This window comes from Gracilinanus agilis, chromosome 2, assembly GCF_016433145.1.
Source record: "Gracilinanus agilis isolate LMUSP501 chromosome 2, AgileGrace, whole genome shotgun sequence".
NCBI classification, from domain to species: Eukaryota; Metazoa; Chordata; class Mammalia; order Didelphimorphia; family Didelphidae; genus Gracilinanus; species Gracilinanus agilis.
Window position 1 is genome coordinate 235887177 of NC_058131.1, and position 21053 is coordinate 235908229.

General features: G+C 42.0%; 1 protein-coding gene across 6 annotated transcripts; it reads right to left on the reverse strand.

The window, feature by feature from the left end:
* Window positions 1-1722: 1722 nt before the first annotated feature.
* Window positions 1723-15248, reverse strand: STMN4 (stathmin 4). Of its 6 annotated transcripts, none has more exons than XM_044661023.1 (7): window positions 15236-15248; window positions 13752-13847; window positions 12827-12836; window positions 12726-12794; window positions 11113-11323; window positions 8893-9084; window positions 1723-1782 (listed from the first exon to the last, which is right to left on the reverse strand). In XM_044661023.1, exons 1-7 carry the CDS (start codon window positions 15246-15248, stop codon window positions 1723-1725), a joined length of 651 nt encoding a protein of 216 aa, XP_044516958.1. The 6 variants fall into 6 exon arrangements, with proteins under 6 accessions (XP_044516958.1, XP_044516962.1, XP_044516960.1 ...); XM_044661024.1 differs by lacking the exon at window positions 1723-1782 and adding an exon at window positions 8021-8041; XM_044661027.1 differs by lacking the exons at window positions 12726-12794; window positions 12827-12836 and having other exon boundaries at window positions 11113-11318.
* Between the last annotated feature and the right edge of the window lie 5805 nt (window positions 15249-21053).

Here is a 21053-nt window from a genome sequence, read left to right on the forward strand (position 1 = left end):
AATAAATGTGTCTAGTCCCCACCCCCTGACAAAAGGAAGCTGAGTCAGGGCACGGAACATGAGAAAGAACATAGTACCAAGGTGGTTTATTTGCAAAGCTGTTTACAAAAATACACAGTATCTGCCCATGTGGGAGGGCATCCCTGACACCACACTCATCCTGCCCTTCTCCCCAGTTCCTGCCTGGGACTCCTACTGTTGTCAAAGGATGGACTTCCCTTCTAGAGTTCCCAAGGCTTTTTTTTCTCAGCCAGAGGCCACTGACCAAAAAGAGAAACCCCTTGGCTCTTCCAAGTTAGGAAAAGAGTCTAAAAAAGCTCCTTTGGCTTCCAGTTTCCCACTCTGGGTCCAGTGAGCTGAATTCTCTTCCAGTTCCCTTGTCACTGCTCCTTTCCTTCTTCCCTGTGATGTACCTGTTAGTCTCAAACCAAGTAAAGATGGGATTTCTTCTTACTAAGAGTCTCCTTGGTCTCAGCCCCAGATTCTAGAGAGCCTTGGGAATCAGTTTAAAACACCAGCTCATCCACCGAAGGCAAGATGATATCTCCCTCCTGATCTATCTGGCATGACACCTTGGCAACCACAGACAATAAATGAGACACCGCCAAGGAGGGGGACAGAAATACGTGCTAATCTTTCAGTTCTATGGAGTGGCAGCAGGCATAGTAAGGGAAGGACTGGACTTAAAAGTCCAAAGATCTAGATTCAACTTCCAGCTCTGCTCCTTCTAAGCTGTGTGACCTTGGTCATGTCATAACCTCTATGAACCCCATTTTCCTCACCTGTAAAAGGGGAAAATATTTGGCCCACTGACTTCATGCAGTTGTTATAAGGAGACAGCGAGGCGATGGGTATGAAAGCACTTCATAGATGCATAGTATAATGCAATAGTCATGTAAACTCTAATGATTACTAAAGACGGAATGATGACACCGGCAAGATTCTATCTCTCCTCTCCTCACCCTCTGCCTCTTGACATGGCCGAAGCACCACGGAGGACAGAGATAAGGAGCATCGCAAACCATTCTGCACCATTGAACACTAACATGTTACCAGTGGGGTCTTTCGGGGACAGGAAAAAAGAACCAGAGACATGGAGCAAATATTCCATTTGTAATGAAGATCAAAAGATGAATGTAAAAACACACACGTACGTGGGGCTTGGCACCCACACAGACAGTGGGTCATCCCACCTGTTATAGGATGGAAACAATACACCTGCCTAGCATGCCTCCTTCTGGCCCGCTTAAGGGTTTGAGGATCGTAGGTTATACTTCCACACTCCTCTCCACCCAGGTACTTTCCACTTCTCCACTAATTTCTATTCCCCCAGTTTCCAACGTCCTTTTCGCCCACACCCACCCACCCTGAAGACTTGTTGGTCCAATGCTCGATACCCAGCAAAGAAATGGGAAAAAAAAAGTGTGGAGGATGCATTCTGAGCTTCTCTGGGTGTAATAACTGTGAGGGTCCCATGGGTCCCTCTCTGACCTTCTTTTTTTCCAAGTCTCTTTCTCTCCCCTCTCCCACCCCATCATTGTTCCCCAGAAACAAATAGGATGGCTTCACTGGTCAACTCTTTACATGTACAAACAAAGAAAGCAGAGGAAACTTCCCTAGGCCACCACCCTCCCCCTCCCCCCCAAGAAAACCCCAGTTCTGGGAAAGCCGCCACTGTCGCTGTTGGAGCTGCTGGTCCAAATCCTGCTGGCCTCAAGGTCTTTACCTGGAGGCCTCTTCCTTGAGCTCCTTGTTTTTCCGAACCTCTTCGGCATGTTTGTCCTGGAAAGGAAAGATGGGAAGAGTTAGGTGGGTTAGGTGCCTCCTCTTTTAAAGGCTGAAGAGTAAGAGGATGGGAGGCCAGCGGCAGGTTCTACAGTTCTCATTTGAATTGGTGTCTGAGCTGGGGCCAGGAGGGTTCCTTGTGAGCAGCGGCCCCGTGAGCCCACAGGGCGGGCATGCCACGTCTGCCCTGGGGTTTAGCCATGTCTTGGTCTATATACCTACAAGTCTCCTCATCTGCAAAATGGAGATTAATAAAGGCATTTATAAGGAGCGAGTGAGATTTTAGATTGCATTTCTAATTTTTCAAAACTTAAAACACTATATAAATCCTGGCTATCATCATTATTATTATCATTGTGTAAAATCACTGGCCATTTGCTCTCTCATGATCAATTTTTTTTCTATTGCTCACTTACTCATCCAGTCCTTCTCTCCTCTAGTTTCTACTAGGGTCATTGGATCATTGCTATAGAGCTGGATGGGACCTTTGACTCCATCCAGTCCAAATCCATCATTTTACAGGTGATGAAACCAGGGCCCAGACAGGTTAGATGATTTGGCATTAAGATAGTAATCATTAGATGTGGAATTTGAACCTAGGTCCTAGGATCACGGACTTTGAACTGGAAGGGACAGCAGAAGGCCATCTGGTCTGATACCCTTATTTTACAGACGAGGAAAGTAAGGTAACCTCTAACAACCTCCAGAGGGGTTAAGAGACATAGTCACATACATCAGAAGTGACAAAAGCAGGATTTGAACCTAAAACTTCTGATTCCAGAGTCACACTCCTTTCATTGTATTGTATTAGCTCTTTTCTACTTTCTTTTTTTAACCCTTACCTTCCATCTTAGAATCAATTAGTATAAATAAGTATCAGTTCCAAGGGAGAAGAGCAGTAAGGGTGGGCAACGGGGGTTAAGTGACTTGCCCAAGATCACACAGCTGGGAAGTGTCTAAGGCCAGATTTGAACCCAGGGCCAAACTCTCATTCCCCTGAGCCACCTGGCTGCATCAAAAATATATTTTTATGCCTATCTTTTGTTGATTATCTCAAACAGCTCATTTATCCATTGCTGTTTGCATGCTCGTCTTCTCTTGACTAGACCGTGAACTCCGTGAGAGCAGAGACTGTATTTTATCTTACTTTGTGTTCCCAGCACTTTGTACAGCAACTGGCCCAGAGTAGGCCCTTGATAAACATTGATTGACTGACTGACATTATGTCTATTTGTTTAGGATGTATGTTCTACACTAAAATCTTCCTCTAGTTTCTCATTATGGGATGGGGATGGCCCTGGGTTCTAGAAGGCTTTGCCAGTAGAGGTCATTTCTGGCACGTCCTGGAAAGTGGTTCACTATGGTCCCCGGGAGAGAGGAGCCACTGTTGTCTGAGGACTGGAATTCCATAAGTTTGGAAAGGCTTATCACTTTAGGATTGGTGCATGCATGTGTGTGTGTGCATGCACGTGCATGTGTCTACTACAACTCAGGAAATTGTGTAATAAAGTATAGAGGTGTTATAATCTCTGTCATTGGAAAAATGACATGCTGATGATATCAGATATCTTTTCAAGTATGGAAGAAGTGCATATATATATGTATATATGATATGTTTATAGGCTTATGTGTTTTCCAATATAAAGTTTTTTTTTTAAACCCTTACCTTCCATCTTGGAGTCAATACTGTGTATTGGCTCCAAGGCAGAAGAGTGATAAGGGTAGGCAATGGGGGTCAAGTGACTTGCCCAGGGTCACACAGCTGGGAAGTGTCTGAGGTCAGAATTGAACCCAGGACCTCCTGTCTCTAGGCCTGGCTCTCAATCCACTGAGCTACCCAGCTGCCCCCCTCCAATATAAAGTTATTTGTGTTAGTGCATAATAAGTGTCTAAGGCCAGATTTGAACCCAGGATCTTCTGTCTTTGGGCAGAATTTATGATCCTTTATGATTCATAATTAAGTTTTGTGGACCAACATAAATAACTTTATATTGGAAAAAATACCATAAGAAGGCTAGGTGTGATGAGCTTTGCCTGATTGAGGGGCAATGACTCATTCTCCTAGAAGGACGCCACTAAGTCCCTCGCTGAATTTTGAAAGAGATATTGGTATTTGTAATAGTTGAGTGTCTCCTGGACGTTTCCAACCCAAGCATGTAGGTCAGAGGTTGGCAACCATTGAAAAGTAGCAAATCAACAATCTGAGCCCTTTTCTTCTAAGATTGAAATGTCAACCAACCTCTGCCTTGTGAGTGGGAGTTCGGGTTGATCTGTCTCATGTTTCAAAAATGAGGGTACAAGGTAGCCCCGTGGTTTAAGAGGTGAATATATTGAGCCGAGCGGACTCTTTGGGCTATGTGCCAGCACTGTAGGTAGCTAGCTAGCTAGTTTTGGGATGCCACTGCTTGGCATCAGAGGGGTAAAGTAGAACTGGGGTGAGGACTGGTGTAGGAATCGTCTTCCTTCCTCTCCCTAGAAAGAGGGTGAAGAATGGATGGGGAGATGTTACATATCTGCCAGTCACTATACTGGATGCTTTGCTTGACTTTGAAGGAGAATACTGTAAGGGCATCACTATAAAGGGATTGTGATATATAAAATAAAATGGATCAACAAAGTGTGTAAAACAGAAGCGAGAAAGTGAACTGGGCAAGCTTGTCGGGCAGGACGTCTAGGTGGCATAGTGGGTAAAGTGCCAGGCCTGGAGACAGGAAGATTCATCTTCCAGAGTTCAAATCTTGCCTTACACTTACTTGCTATTTGACCTTGGACAAGTCAGTTAACCTTGTTTGCTTCATCTGTAAAATGAGCTGGAGAAAGAAATGGCAAACTGCTCCAGTTCCTTTGCTAAGAAAACCCCAAATAGGGTCTCAAAGAGTTGGACATCACCGAGAACAACTGAGCAAAAACTGAACAAGCCTGTCTGGTAGTCACTCCATGGCATTTCTTTCAGACCCCAGATTGCTGTAGACATAGGAAGATTCTTTTAGGAGGAGAGAGGAGTGGTTCTAGTGATTCCTACCAGAGCTCATGAGAACTCAAATATGGCCTGAAATCACTTAAAAAAAAGAATTTCACTTTTATTAATAGCTTTTTATTTTTACAGCACCTTCATTTAAAAATATATCCTTTCCACTTCCCATTCCCAACAAGCCATCCCTATGTAACAATCTGTTGCTGTGGGTGGCGCTGAAATAGCACCAGGTAAATGTTTAGGACAATGGCAAAGCATCTTGTAAGAGAGTTTCCCCTCCTTCCCTATCTTAAAAAATTTTTTTTCACAAAAATACCTTCAGTCTTAGAATCAATACTATCGGTTCCAAGACAGAAGAATGGTAAGGGCTAGGCAATGGGGGTCAAGTGACCTGCTCACGGTCACACAGCTGGGAAGTGTCTGAGGCCAGATCTGAAACCAGGACCTTCCGCCTCCAGGCTTGGCTTTCTATCCATTGAATTACCAGTCTGCATTTTCTCCTCTCCCTCCCCAACCTTCTTAGGCCATGAGATGATAGATAAAATATTGCAACAGATTTGGGATGTGACAGTATGAGATCTCAGAACCATGTAAACCTTGCAGGGTTTGGGCAGGAGCTAAGGGGGCAGAGGTGACTGCAGAGATTGTTTAGGTGGAGTCAGGCTTTTCAATAAGTATTTTTAAGGGCATTCTATGTTCCTGTACTAAGCACTGAAGATACCGAGGAAAGGCAACAATATGGTGGGGAGTGCCTGGAATCCCCCTGACAAAGCCACGGTGATCATCCTTTATGAGGAGAGGGACCAATGGCAACCAAAGCTGCAAACAAAAGCCCTCTTGGAAACTAAGCATCTGCCATTCAGTCATTTTTCAATAGTGTCTGATTCTTCATGAGCCCATTCTTGACTAAGAGACTGGACTGGTTTTCTATTTTCTTCCCCAGCTCATTTTACAGATGAGGAAACTGAAGCAAACAAGCTTAAGTGACTTGCCCAGGGTCACACAGCTATTAAGTGTCTGAGGCCAGATTTGAACTCTGGAATATGAGTCTTTCTAACTTCAGACTTGCCATTCCTTCCACTGTCTCAGCTAGTTGCCTCATCTGAGAAGTATTTTCTTTCTCCTTCCTATTTCCTCTACTCCCTGTCCACAGAATTTCAACATTAGCACCTTCTATTTCCTTTGTGCTAAGTTTTACTGTGGAGATAAGAGTTCATTCTCTACTGTCTTGCTTAGTATAATCTTAAATACCTTTAGAGTATTCTCTTTGTATGTGGAAAGTGGGGTCAGCTCTGTAGAAGTTTTATATTTAACTAACTAAATAAACTGGAACCCCCACATTCTGGCTTGGTGGGGAGTTTTGCTGGCCATTTAGCCAGTGTATTTTAAGCTTAGAGCTTTAAAAACCTAAATTCATGTGATCACTTTAATTACCTCTAGAAGAGATGTCTGGTTATAATTGTGAGTGTAGCCCACCTGGAGACTAAGATACTGAGGGTCTTTGTGGCTCAACCCTCTTCTCACCAAGATCTCCGAGGCGTGAGCCAGGAATGAAGGAAGGGAAGAGCTAAGAGGGCCTAGAGGAGAGAGACTCACTTCCAAACTGACCCAGAAGGCACAGAGAGGAATGAGCTGTGAGGAATTCAATCCCATCCCCTTTCTTCTCTTGCAGGGGTTTTACGAGAGGGAGAAACAGCCACATCTCCCATGATACCTTGCCAATATTCACAACATTTGCTCTGTGAGATTTCTAGCACAGACCCCACAAGTGTTGTATTAGATTTACAATAAAGAGAAAAAAATTTTTTTAGCGAAACCAATCAAAATATTAACGGTGTTTAACAATATATACAATATGAAATCACTTTTTTTTCTGTAGACCAAGTGCCACTTTGGACCTAGCATGGACACACTGAAATGGCTGAACTTCCTCAGTGCCCAACGCAATCTAAAAAAATCTATTTCTAGAGGAGTTTTAGAAATTTGAGAAGCTTTGAAATAATAGAAAGACCCAGTATTATGAGCTTACAGTGGTCAGAGTAGGTTAGTAGAGATGATGTTTATTCAATGTATATGCATTCATTCATCTATCCATTCATTTTGCACCATTTCCTAGTGGGAAGTGATATACTGATATCTCATTATGGGGAGAGGGAAATTCAAGGGAAGGATGGAGTCAGCAGGATGTGCTTCTTCCTCTCCTTCTCCCTCTATTTTTTAAACCCTTACCACATATTGGTTCTAAGGCAGAAGAGCAGTAAGAACTTGGCAGTGGGGGTTAAGTGACTTGCCCAGGGTCACATAGCTAGGAAATGTTTGAGGCCAGAATTGAATCCAGGACCTTCTGTCTTTGGGCCAAGCTCTCATTCCCCTGAGCCACCTAGCTGTCCCCCCCTCCTCCCTCTATTTAAATGTGTTATATTTTATAATGAATGTCATTAATTCAAGACAGCTCTAAATTTCCCAATCTTCTCACCCCAGAGCTAAAATACCAGTTTATACAGATCTCTATTTGGCCCTGAATTTACTGTCATACCTAAATGACTCCCTTCGCTGTCTGGAACCCCAGAACATTCTTGGAATAAAAGGATCCTAGGGACATATACGGAAAGCTAGAAAGGATTTCAGAAGTCATCTACTCCAACCTGGAGTCATCTCTTCAAATGGATGCAGAAACTGAGCTCCAGGTAAGGGATTTGCTCAAGATCATACAGAGAGAAAACGACAGAATAGGAGTTGAAACCAGGTCCTTTGTGTCCAAATCTGACCCTTTCTCACTTGTTCTATGCCACTTCCAGTCATTCATAACTTCCATTTCCAGAACTGCTCTTCACAGTCAGTTTTGCAGTGGGTACAGCTGTGAGCTTGTTTTCCTCAGGAAGAAGACAGTCTGGCACCAGACATTCCCTTTATACTTTCTTTGAGAAGGCCTATTGCCTTCTTCCCCATTGATGTCTTTCTTTAGATGGCATGTTCCAGGTCATAGTGCTGAAAGCTTGCGCCAATCCTCAAGTCTTCCACATAACCCTTGAGTGGAACTGTCTCTGCCTTCACAAGGTGAAGTTTGGAGTCAGGACTAGCATCCCACAATGTCACATTCCTTAGGGGGCCTAAGGAATTTTGGCATTTTGCTTCCTTGGGAGAGGAAACAAGCTCTGGCTGTTATAGCCAAGGGTAGCTATGTAACTCTGGGATCAGGTGAGGAGGAACAGGGGCCACGCTGCTCACCATGGGACGAGGCCACCAATCAGGTCCCGGGAGTCACCGCGCAGCGGGCGGCTCCTAGAAATAAAACACACAGCTGGAGCTGTCTCCTGGGAGTTGCAGGAGGCTCGAGGTCAGCTATCCTAGCCTTGAGACCAGGGAAATGAGGCCAGTATGTTCTTAGGCAGAATAGGCTGCTATTTGGGTCTTCAAGCTGGAAGGGACCATAGGGATCACCTATTTCGACCCTGCCATTTTTCACGTGAGGGAACTGAGGCTCCAGGAGATCATGGACTTTGTCCTAGGCAACACAAGTATCAAGTGGCAGAGAAAAGATGAGAAACCAGGCCTTCTTATTGGACTACTCTTTCTATTGGACTCCATTGCCTTATGGGACCTACCTCCTCCCTCTTGGGCTTCTGAGCTTTTGGTAACTTTTTTTATTGACTGAAGGCAGCAAATTGGAAAGACCTGTGCTTACCTCAGCTTACTTCATCCAGTTCTGAGAGAAATAGTTTTCCTGACCAATAGGCACCTAAGTTCATCATTTCCTTGGTCTGAAGCCAAGAGCTTCCATCAGTCTCTTTCCACTGATTCTACTTGGTTATTTATGGCTATAGATGGGATTGAAGGCACTGATAAGTATCTATTACATGGCTCTGCCTTGAGAACATGACCTCTCCATCCCGCTCTAAGGAACCATGAAGATTTAAGTGGGAAAGGGGAAGTGGCTATTTCTTACATAGGCCCTATATGTTCTAGTCTGTTTAGGAATGTACTTTCAATGTAATGGTCAGAGAAGTCCATTTGCTTCAAAGACCCCAGTAACCAAAACAGGTTCTTCCCTCGCTCAGTTGGATGGCCACTCACCACATATGGAAAGCAAGATGGCGTCAAAGGCAGTATAAGCTGCCTTGGGACCCGCTTACCTTCTCTTGCAGACGTTCCAACATGGCAGCAAGATGGGCTTCCCGGTTCTCCTTATTGGATTCCATTTTCTGTGTCAGTTTCTCCTTCGCCATCTTGATGAAATTATTATTTTCCTCAATGGCTTTCTGGATCACCTCCCGCTCGTGTTCTCGCTTTTCAGCTAAGTGTTTCAGGAGCTCGGCTTCCTGGTACTAGGGAGGCACAAGAAGTGGTGGGGCCCATGAAAATCAGTGTATTGATACTATACCACCTCGAATATGAGTATTCCTGACTTTAAACCTTCCCTTTTCGCTGAAATTCAGAACAGGCAGGGATACTTCTTAGGTCTTCCTGCCACCCGTGAACTTTATGTCCCACCTCATCTACTTCATTCTCGAGAATTTGTCCAGCTTCCATGTCCCATGAGCTCTTGAGTCCTTTTTGCTTTTCCATTTTCATTTACCATTGCAACCTTCTCTAACATAGTGGATGTTCCCCTAAATCCTTGTTGTTTCTTATTTATTTGTTTGTTTGTTTTTTGGTTACAATTTTTGACAATCATTTTCTGATATTTTAGGATTCAGATTTTCTCCTTGCTCTTTCTCCCTTCCCCACAGGTGTTAAATAGTCTGATATAGGTTATTGCAGTGCTTTCATGCAGTCATTGTTTCTTATGAGGCCCAACTGAGGGGCACCATGATATAGAGGCAAGACCCCAGCTTTGGAGTCAGGAAGAACTGAATTCAAATCCTGCCTTTGACACTACTATGTGAGCCTGGTCAAGTCACTTAACCCCTGAGTGCATAAAGCAACTCTGAGACGTGGCTGTTCTGAACCAGTCAAGGGAGTTTCCACGCCAGTGAACTCATAGGTCCAGAACAACAACAGGAGCACCGGAGCTTGATCATTCATTTGGCACTCAGCCTCTACTAAGACAAGCAGAATGGCTTTGTAACTAGAATGCTGGCCTCCTCAGAAGAAAAACCTGGCTTCCACTCGTGCTTTTGGCAATAGCTGTTTGACCCTGGGTAAGTCAAGTAACATCTCTTAGCCTTAGTTTTCTTGCCTGGAAAATGTCAATAATAGTATCTATAGTGCTTCACTTATAGGGTAGTTTTGAAGCTCAAATGAAATCACGTGTGTAAAGTGTTGAAAATTTTGCAAACTTAAAAGCATTGTATCAATACCAATTTGATATCTGTGTGTGTGTGTGTGTGTGTGTGTGTGTGTGTGTGTGTGTGTATTTCAGCCTCAGGTAGGGTGACCCAAGAGTCTCAGCACACTTTAAGTTTTAATAACTTAACATTTTAAGCTGTTTTAAACATTTTTAACTTTAACAGCTTAAAATACATTAGACTTTTGGGACACTCTGTATTAGAGAGCATATCAGTTAAAGTTATTATGTACTTTTTACTCTATATTTCTTCTCATTAAAATTAAAAAAAAATCTTTACCTTCTGACTTGGACTCAATTCTAAATGTTGGTTCCAAGGCAAAAGAGTAGTAAAGGCTAGGCAATTGGAGTTAAGTGACTTGCCCAGGGTCATACAGCTAGGAAGTATCTGAGGCCAGATTTGAACCCTCCTCCTGACTCTAGTCCTGGTGCTCTTCTACTGTACTACCTAGCTGCTCCTATGTCTCTTCTTTGATTATAATCTAAGCTCTGTCAGAGGGGGGACCGTAGTTTATGCTTCTCTGTTTCCCACCTTAGCTCTGTGTCTTCCACATAATGGGGAGTCACATTGCTTAGTGTCAGCCCTGAAGTCAGGAAGACTCTTTTTCCTGAGTTCAGTTCTGACCTCAGACACTTAATACCTTACTTACTAGTTGTATGACCCTGGGCAAGTCATTTAACCATACTTGCCTTAATTTCCTCATCTGGAAAATGATCTAGAGAGGGAAATGGCACACCACTTGAGTATCGTTGCTAAGAAAACTCCAACTGGGATTATGAAGAGTCAATTGCAACTGAAAAATGACTAAAAATATTCATAGGTTGATTTTGCTTAAAATCCAGTTCACTGTCATCACTTCACCTCCTTCTTCTTCTACTCCCTTTGTGAATCTTTTTGATTGACTCAGTTTCCTTCTCTATACTCTTGGCTGTGTTTTGTTTTTCTGTTTTCAACCACCTTCCCATGACCAAGCTTTCTCTCCCCCAGCCTCCCCCAACCACAGAAATGCCATCTTTCTCCCAACCTTCTAGCCCTGGGAAGAAGGATGTAAGAAGTAAAGCCTACCTTCCGCCGCTCTTCTGCAGCTTCTAACTTCTTCTGGATCTCCTCCAAGGATGGGTCTCGCCTCCGGGGCAGAGAGGCATTGAACTCAGGCACCCCATCAAAGGAGGGTGGCTTCAGGATGACCTCAAAGGACTGGCCAGAGGTACACTTATTCAGTTCAATGACTTCCATGTCAGAAATGACACACCAGTTCAGAGCCACAGTGTCTGCTGTAAGGAGCAGAGAAGATGGTAGTCAGACACCAGGAACCAACCACACCTGTTGTCGGGTAGGTGTGTGTGTGTATGTCTGTTTATATGTGTATACACAGGCACACATGTATGCGAGGGGGACAGTGGGGGACCAACGTGGTGCTTTTATAACCCCTGAGAGTTTCTTTCTGATTTTCGGACTTAAGATTCATTCGATGTTTAATGCGGTGATTTCTAAGAGTAGTTTCTGCCACAATAAAGGAGAGTCACTTTGAAGTCCTGCTTCTCTTTTGCTTGTTTGCAGATTCCTGATAAAATGCCCTTAAACATGCATTTCTAATGCATATAACCAATCACTTAATCAACCAATCCGCAAACATTTATTAATATAATTATACAGCATGATATGTGATTATATAATGAATATATAATATTAACGTGATTAATATTATGATAATAATTATATAAGTTATACAAGGATCTGTGCTAGACTGTGGGTACTCAAAGGTGAAAACAAAACAGTATCTACCTCCAAAGAGCTAACCATCTAGTAGGAGAGACAATATATGTATGGGTATAAACACAAATATATGCATTTTTCAAGCAACTTACTTTCTAATGGGAAAGACAGTACAATACACCACACAAGTAAATGTATGCTTAAGTATATATACACATACACATGCACAGGCAAGAACAAAACATACAAAGCAGGAAAAGGATGTGTGGAATGGAGGTGGTGGGGGCTGTAAGAGGCATAAGTTTAAAAGTAGGTGTGTAAGCAGGCTAGGAAAAGCCTTAGCTGGAGGTCACCGACATTCTGAATGGAATGCAGGGGAAGGAGGAAGTGGCTTGTGCCTGAGAAGGACTCCATGGTGGTTGGCACAAACTGTTGCTGACCCTCAGTTTAGAGGTTCCCAGGCACAAATTCCTCTAACCCAACCTCTCAATCAGATGGATTTTATAGAACTAGGGGAGATCATGGTCAATAGAATGTAAACTCCTTAAGGGCAGGGATATTTTGTTTTGCCTTTGTATCATCCTTTGCTCCTAGCAAATGCTTAATAAATGTTTGCTGAATGCTTTAAAAAAGGGGAAAGTTTTATCTTGCAAAAGAGGAACCACTGAGTTGTCAAATATGCACAGGACCCAAGCTTTCCATGACAAATAACAGCACCAGTCTCTTTTCCATCAACTGCCTTTTTAAAAGTCTCTTAAGTAAACTCCCTGTGCATGGGCCATGAGAGAAAGAATCTGATCATCCACAGTGATGTAGTCAACATTTGCTGTGTTATTCTCTACCTTGTATCCATCTACCTATTGTTAACCAAGCACAGTCCACACACACACACACACACACACACACACACACACACACACACACACATCTTCCTCCACTTTTTTCTTCTTCTCCTTCCCTTCTTCCTCTTTCTCTCCCTCCCTCTTTCTCTTCCCCTTCCCCTTCCTCTTCCTCTTCTTTTTTTCTTTCTTCTTTTTTCTTCCACTTCTCCTCCTCCTTCCACCCATACCAACCTCAATAGCTAGAAAACTTACACAGCTAATGAGCTAATAATTATATAATCCATTCTCTTTCTCTTAAATTAAATCCGTTCTTTCCTCCCTCTCTGAGCAACCTTGAAAATCACTCATCGTCAAGGAACGGGCAGTCTCTTTTGAGTTTTTCATCATTCACCTCTTTTTGAAAGGATTTAAAAAGTGGCTTTTTTGTTAGGGCTTCCTAAATATTCCTTAATAACTAAAGACAAAGGCAGCTGGGTGGCTCAGTGGATAGAGATCCGGACCTGGAGACAGGAGATCCGGGATTCAAATCTGGCCTCAGACATTTCCTAACTGTGTGACCCTGGGCAAGTCACTTAATCCCAAGTGCCTAGTTAGTCCTCATCCCTCTTCTACCTTGGAACTAATACTTTGATTCAATTCTAAGACAGAAGGTAAAGGTTTAAAAATTATACGATAGACACCCACCTATGTTGTCATCCTGCTGTTTAGACCTTCATACTCAGCTTGGAGGAATCATAAGTCTAGAGCTAGAAGGTACCTCAGACACCGTCTAGTCTGATCCCCTCAGTCTGCAGATGGGGGGATTGAAAGCCAAAGAAATGAACTAACTTGCTCAACGTTGCACAGGACATAAGCATCAGAGCGAGGATTTGAACCTGGAATCTCTGACTTGAGAGACAAGGATCTTTCCACTCTGTGCGTGGGATATGAATGTCTTTATATGTGCATGCATGTGTATGTGTTACTATACATGTGTATAGGATGTGCACGCATGTGTTCATATGCACCGCAGGGATTTGATTGCAATCTGGGAAAGAATGAAGACTGGTATGGAATGTGCTATGGAATTGAGGTGAGTTCTAAGGAGGGTGCACAGGGCTCCAGGTCCCTTAGCCATCTGTTTGCATAATCAGTCTGGCCACTTACCATCATATTTGTAGGAAGATTTATTCAAGGGGTCAGCTAGGAAGCAGGAACAGAAGAGGGACACTAGGGGGAGCTCTTTCATCTTCTCTTTATAAGCTGGGAAAACATTGGGCAGAAATTCACTGAGATGGTGAAAGATTTTGCAATGCCTTCCCCCATTGTCCCTGTGGGACCAAGTTCAGAGTACACTATCTCCCAGAGAGAAGCTCCCTCCCTACTCCCTAAAACCTCCCATTTTAATCCCTGTTCAGGCTCCATTTTGGATCCATTTGGACCCACCTGGATTAGAGGGGGCTTAGGACCACCTTCTTTTGCATAATATTCAGTATGAAGACAAATACATATATTCAGTATGGTTCCGTGGGACAATGTCATATTACTATGCATTGTCCGAGAGGAGGAGAAAGAAATTCTGCCTCTACTTTCATTCCTCTTTGACTTTCAAGTCCCAGAGGTCCTCTGAGTCTTTCCAACTGGGAAATCGTGGGGCCATGGATCTTACCCTTTTAAAGGCAACAATTCTACATCTACCCATTTGTTGAACCCAATTTGTTGAACAAATAATGATTCTGGCAGATACCAGAGAGACATGTGAAAGACAGAGATCCTTCCTTCCTCTGAACATTCACTTAAGGATTTTTGTTTTCTTTAAACCTTTCTTCTGATATTTATCGAAAAAGTAGCTGGGTGTAGTGGATTCAAAGAGCCTGAATACTAGTTTCTAATCTCATCTCTGACACATACTGACTCTATGATCATCCTCTCAGTATCTCAGGCAACTCTTTTAGACTATAAAATACAAGAGAGTAGCTAAACTGCATTGGTGGAAGGAGTTTCCATACCAGAAATTCCCTCCCACCAATTTAATCAGAGGCTCAGTCCATACCCTGTTCCTTCACCATGGCACGTCTGCCTGGTATCCAGGTAGTTACTTATGTACATATCTTTCACTACCCCCAAGAGATCTTGTCTTATTCATGCTTTTATCCCTTTCACTGTCCTGTATGTAGTAGATACTCAACAGTTTTTTGTTAAATGAAAGACTTATTTTAATGAAGTTCATTCTGCATTTATTAAGTGCCAACTATGTGCCAGATGTTAAGGATATAAAGAAAATTAAAATAGCTTCTTCTCCTAGTAAAAAATATTTTCTATTGGGAGAAGAAAAAAAGTCCACAAATGAGCAAATGAAATATATACAAAGTAAATAGAAATTAATTTCCTAAAGTATTTGGGAGAATTGCTTTTTGTTTGGTTGTAAAGATCATAGTTGAATTTTACTATCATCCCTTGGGCTCTTGCACAAATGTTGCTCATCCTCTCCCCAGGGGATAAAATCAGGAAGTAGGTAGGCCACACCCCGCCCAAACATACCATAACTTCCCTCAACCCATCTTTGCAAATCACCCCCAGCTCAGCATCTCTCTTGCTCTTCCCTTCATTTCCTATTTAGCCTATAGATGAGAGCAATTTCTGGTACATACCTGCAAGAGTCATCTTTTCCGAGGGGGCTTGAGGCTGTTGTCTGTCAAAGAAGGGTCTGTTGCAATCAGAAGTTGCTGTAGCAACCTGAAGAAAAGGAGAGTTTTACTTGTTGGCAGGTTTTCTTTCCATAATGAAGCCAATAGCGTCATTCAACATTATTCACAAGGAATGCTGGTTCCCAATGGGGGACGACTTTCTCACCCTGTCTGTCAATCCATCAACAAGCATCTATTGGGCTTCCACTGGTCTGGCATTGTCTTAGGTCCTTGCCATACAAAGACAAAAGGGAAGCAGTCCCTGCCCTCAAGGAGCTTACATCTAATAGTGGACACACCACATATGTAAATAGCTACATACAAGAGATACGTAAGACAAGGACACAGCAAACTTTCCAGTTTTTTCTCCCAATTTGACTAATCTTCTCCTCTTTCCCTATTACACTTAAGTGCCATTTACTTGTTTTCTTGCTGGTTCCTGTTGTTTTGGAGACATGGGAGCAAAATAAGTCTATAAAATTATCTAAGAAATTGAAGGGGAAATGTTTTCCTTAACTATAACATTCTTATTGTTCTCACCCCATCCCCCCTGCCATCCTGATGAACAAGGCTTACATGTATTATTAAAATAAGATTTAGATGCAATGATCAACTGTCCTGCAACCAGCAGGATGCACTAGACTTCTTAGTAAATTCTCATAGCTAAAATTCTAGCTGTTTTCCTTTATCTTCAGTATTATAATTTCCCAAAAAGGATTTTATATTGTATATATTTTATATTATATTTATATTTTATATTGTATATATTTTATATTATATTTATATTTTATATTGTATATATTTTATATTATATTTATATTGCATTTTATATTGTCCTTTCTGTTAGTAGTTTATTTTGCCTTTTCTGCACATCCGACTACTAATAAAATGTGAAATTAGAAAAAAATGCTTTCAGGAGAAAGCATTCATCTCAAGGAAGACAAGGAAAGGCATCTTTTTGGAAGTAGTCTTGAAAGAACCAATGATCCCAGGAGGTGACGTGGAGGAGAGAGAGCATCCCCAGCAAAGGATACTGCAAAGGTATATACTTTGCAAGGGAGATAGGGCATGTGAGGAACAGCTGTGAAAAAGAGCACTATGTAAAAAGATTGGAAAGGCAGAAAAAGGCTATATTGTAAAGAGCTTTAATTGCCCAACAGTGGAGTTTATATTCAACTCTAAAGATAATAGGGAACTATTGGAGTTTATTAAGTAGATGAGTGACATGATTAGATCTCTGGAGACTCTTGCTTTTACATATACCCACCCATAAGCCTCCAAACCCCTCCCCTTCTCCAATTATTGTATCCCTAATGAACTTTCAAATTCAGGCTTGAATGGGACTTGCAGAGATGGCTACACAGTTGGTTTACTTCTAGTCTCAAATCCACAAGTAATATAAAATCCCTAAACCTTTATGAATAAGGTATTATAAATTCTACTCCTCAGTAGAATGTAAGCTCCTCGAGGTCAAGGACTGACTGCTTTATTTTGTCTTTGTATTCCCAGTACTTAGCATAATGTCTGGTATCTTCTATAATATTTATTTAATAAACATTTATTGGACTGGACTAGAATTGTAAATCCTATGTTCAGAACTCTGGCTGGCTCAAGAAAGTTTGATAAAGTAGAAATAGTAAATCCCAAATGAGACAAATTGGGGAATATCCCTAACCCTGAGATGAAGCCCAGCTTCTACAAGTCAGGCTTAGCCAACACCAAGTTCCCCACTCCTTCTGTTATGCAACCTTACTTCTTTACTTAATGTTATTAATTATGAGAGTTTAAACCCTCTGACTAGAGCTTAAGGCCTTTTAAGTCTCAAGGCCTTTTAAATTAATTCAGTATAAAGGCATTTATGGCTTAATTGTGTTACCCCTCCAGTAATGTTGACATTTTTACAAAGGCCCTCCATCTAAAAGAATGAATCTCCAGTTGTGGTAATGATGATTATGATGTGAACGATATTCTAACACCTTCCTATCTATGAAAATTAGGTTAGTTTTTTCTTTGAAACTGTCCTTGAAATTTGATTGGCCAAAGCTTAGGGACTAAGTGGTTCCCAAACTTTTTTGGCCTACCTCCCCCTTTCCAGAAAAAAATTACTTAGTGCCCCTAGAAATTAATTTTTTTAAAATTTTAATAGCAATTAATAGGAAAGATAAATGCACCTGCGGCCATCACCTCTCCCCTGGATTGCTGCAGCACCCACCAGGGGGTGGTGGTACCCACTTTGGGAACCTAAGCCTTAGGCCATTGACAAAGCTTCTGTTCACGTGGGTACAAAACAGCCAGGATATCCAGAGCTTCTGCCTAGAAAACAGCACTGCAAACAAGACCCAGTGGTAGTCCTCAACTGAATCAATGTTTTGTCCTGGAAGTAGATCTGTTTTCTGCTCTCGCCATCCACACCCTCCTCTGCTCAGTAAACCTCCTTTTGTTACATGTTAGATGGATTATGAGTGTCTTGTTTTGTTTAACTTCCTCACCAAATTACCAGGTGACTGGCTTGAGTCAAGCCCAGACTATTACAACAGGTCATTGAGGAAGACATTTAAGGAGGATCTCTTTAGATCATAGAATTTTAGAACTGAACAGAATACAGTCCAATGCTGTTTACTTTACAGATAAGGAAACTGAGGCTCAGAAAAGTTCAAGAGATTCCATTACTTTGGGTAATTAAAGGGCCGTCAGGAGATACTGGAATAAACTTGTTTTATTTGGCCTCAAATGGAAGGAAGATGAGCAATGGAGGAAGGTGCAAGAGGGCAAATTTAGGCTTGATATCAGGATGAAACAACTAAGAATTAAAATGATCTAGAGGTAGAGTGAGTTGCCTCAGGAGGTAGGAAGCCCCTTCTCTTTGATAGTCTTCAAGCATAGGCTGAATGAGCACTTTCCAGCTATGTTGTAGATTTTTGTTTTGTTTTGTTTTTCTGACATTGGCTGGACTAGCTGGCTTATCAGCCCCCCCTTCTAACCCTGAAATCCCATGATTCTGGGATTTGGTGATTTGCCTAAGATGACAGAGCTAATAGGTGGCAGAAATGGTACTAGAACCCAAGGCCCTTTCTATACTGCTCTACAATGCCCAAGTATGCAGCTATCTCCTTGGCTCAGTAAAAGGTTGACTAAACCAGTGACTCTTGGAACTGGACACAGGGGTATCTGACTTTGAAGCACACCTTGATGCACATGCTGATGTGTGATATCACTTTGGTCATGCTGTTCTTTTCCTAGCATCTATACTATAACTGTGTTTATATAGGTTAATGAATTAACCTAATTGTTGTTGCTATATTGGTCTAGATATAGGCCACTTATAAATTCAGGCAGCATTCCAAAAATGAGACCTCTTTAAAAAGGGAGAAAAAAAACCTATCATATATATATATATATATGCTGAAAATAAAATTGATTTTAGGCTCTGCTGGATTTTAGATAAGCCACATTAGTAAAGCCATATAGGTTGATTGAATAATGGAGAGGTAATAACAACAACAATAATAGACAACATATTGTTTTACGGTTTGCAAAGCGTTTTATAGACATTACCTATTTGACCTGATTTCTAAAGAAAGCATCTACTATGATGTACATAAGAGCTTTGGTTCCCAACTTAAAGAATAAACCAAAAGTAAAGCCAGGAATAAGGTAAGAGGCAAAGGGCAGCTTTTGTTGTTATTGTTGTTCATCCAAGAGGTCCACTGACATCATGGGTGATACCTTGATTTGCCCATGAATTAGATTTAAGTGAGGCAGAGTTGTACAGAGTCATCAGCTTTACTCTTTCTTCCAGAGTCATCCCAAGTCCAGGGGCAAGACAAAAATCAAGATGACTGTCATGGTCATGGTCAGGATGTGATGGATGACCTTGACTTCTTGGATGTCTGACCAACCTCTAAGCATTCCATAGTTCTTGCTTCATAGGAAGTTCAGCTGCCTTCATAGCTGGTGAAATGATTTGTTTTTATCCACCCATTTTTCTGGAGGAAGTCTTTACATGCTTGGGGTAGACGACCCCCTGACTCTCAGATGGGGTTGAGGCCTGTTGGCCAACCTCAACCAGGAGGCAGTAACAAATTAGAAATTACCAGGGATCAGAGAGACAACTGGCCGAGAACTAAGGCAGGTAGTTTAAAGGTCAAAGAGCTTGAGGGGCACAGGTTAGAGAAGACATTAGGTGAGGAGTTTAGGACTGAGGGCTAGTCAACACATGATCCCAGTGATCAGAGCACTATAAGGTAGAGATGATACTGGAATAAGATTTTAGCTTTGCCAAAGTCTTCTTACTTTATGCTAAGACATAAAAATTCAGCTCCAGGGGGCAGAACTGCTATAGAGAACCAGATTTAAACTTGACATAAGGAGGGGGAAAAAACCTCCTAAAGATTAGAATTCCCCAGTAATCTTGGACATGATGACCTGCCTATCACTGAAGTCTTAAAGATGACACTTGTTGGCAGAAATGAGAGGGGTTCCCACTCACGTACAGAGCAACTATATGGCTTCTTTGGTCACTTAGAGATATCTCTAAGAGTCTATGAATTTTAAAGTAGTAACTAGTCCTGAGCTCCAGATATGTGAATCCAGCAAGAGAGAAGAGAAGAGAGGATGGTAGCTGAATGATAAAAATGACTCATATTTTTATAGCTCTTAAAGGACAGGGCTAGAGAGCCAGCCTTGACTCCAGGAAGATGTCAGTTCAAGTCCTGCCTCTGACACATATTAGCTTTGTGATTCTAAACAAATTGCTTAACTTCTCAGTGCTCTCAGTGCTCTGGATAACATCCCTAAGCCTATAAATTGCAGAGAAAGGGCTGGCATTCATTATTAGAGGGAGTTAGCTCACCTGGAGGCTCTCTATAATAGTGAAATGACAGGTCTAGCTCTTAAGATTTACAAAGTTTGAAGTTAGCTTAAAGTTCAAATAATTCACTTAATGGGTCAATAGGCATGGGGTGCTAGGATTGCCAAGACAAAACTGAAATAGTCTTTGCCCTCAAGAAGCTTTCTCTTTGGGGGATAAAAGAGTGCACAGATAGGAAATAGAAGATAACATGAGGGGTAAGGGGGCACTAGAAGCTGAGGGGTGAGGGGAGAACCAGGGAGGGCTTCCCATCAGTGCATCAAACTATACTATAAAGGGAGGAAATTAAGATCAATGTAAGAAATGATGTATAGAGTAAACCAAAAAGGATAGGGGGACAGAGCGAAGAGGAAAAGTACATTTAGGAGGAGGAGCAAAGCAGAGGAAGAAGTGGAAGGATAGGATGGTATGAGCAGAGAGAAGAATTTCAGATCAGGGGGGTAGTAGAGTTATAGGTGATGGTAAGATCTAAATCTTGACCATCTGAAGGTGGGAATCATCACTGTGGATGGCTCAAGTGAAGATATAGGTTATGACAGTTGAGGAGATTGGAGAATATGGAGGTGAGGGAATTTGAAAAGACATAAAAGTATATGTTGATGTTTCCAAGAAGGTAGACAGGAGCTGGTGTGCAGAAGTAGACTGTGAACCAGGGACTTTTTAAAACTGATCTTCCATCTTAGAATCAATATTAAGTACTGGTCCCAAGGCAGATGAATGGTAAGGGCAAGGCAACTGGAGTTAAGTGATTTGCCCAGGGAAGTATCTGAGGTCACATTTGAATCTAGGACCTTTCTTTCTCTAGGTCTGGCTCTCAATTCACTGAGCCATCTAGCTCCCCCAGGACTGAACTCTTTGAGAAAGGAGGGAGAATGATCTGGGGGCCAGAAGATTACTGGGCTATTGACTGCA

Excerpts from the sequence above, each read along its gene's own strand:
- STMN4 (XM_044661023.1), bottom strand. Across the intron at positions 9,085-11,112 it reads CTGCAGAAGAGCGGCGGAAG|TACCAGGAAGCCGAGCTCCT; the intron begins GTAGGCTTTACT and ends GTGCCTCCCTAG. Across the intron at positions 1,783-8,892 it reads TGGAACGTCTGCAAGAGAAG|GACAAACATGCCGAAGAGGT; the intron begins GTAAGCGGGTCC and ends TTTCCTTTCCAG.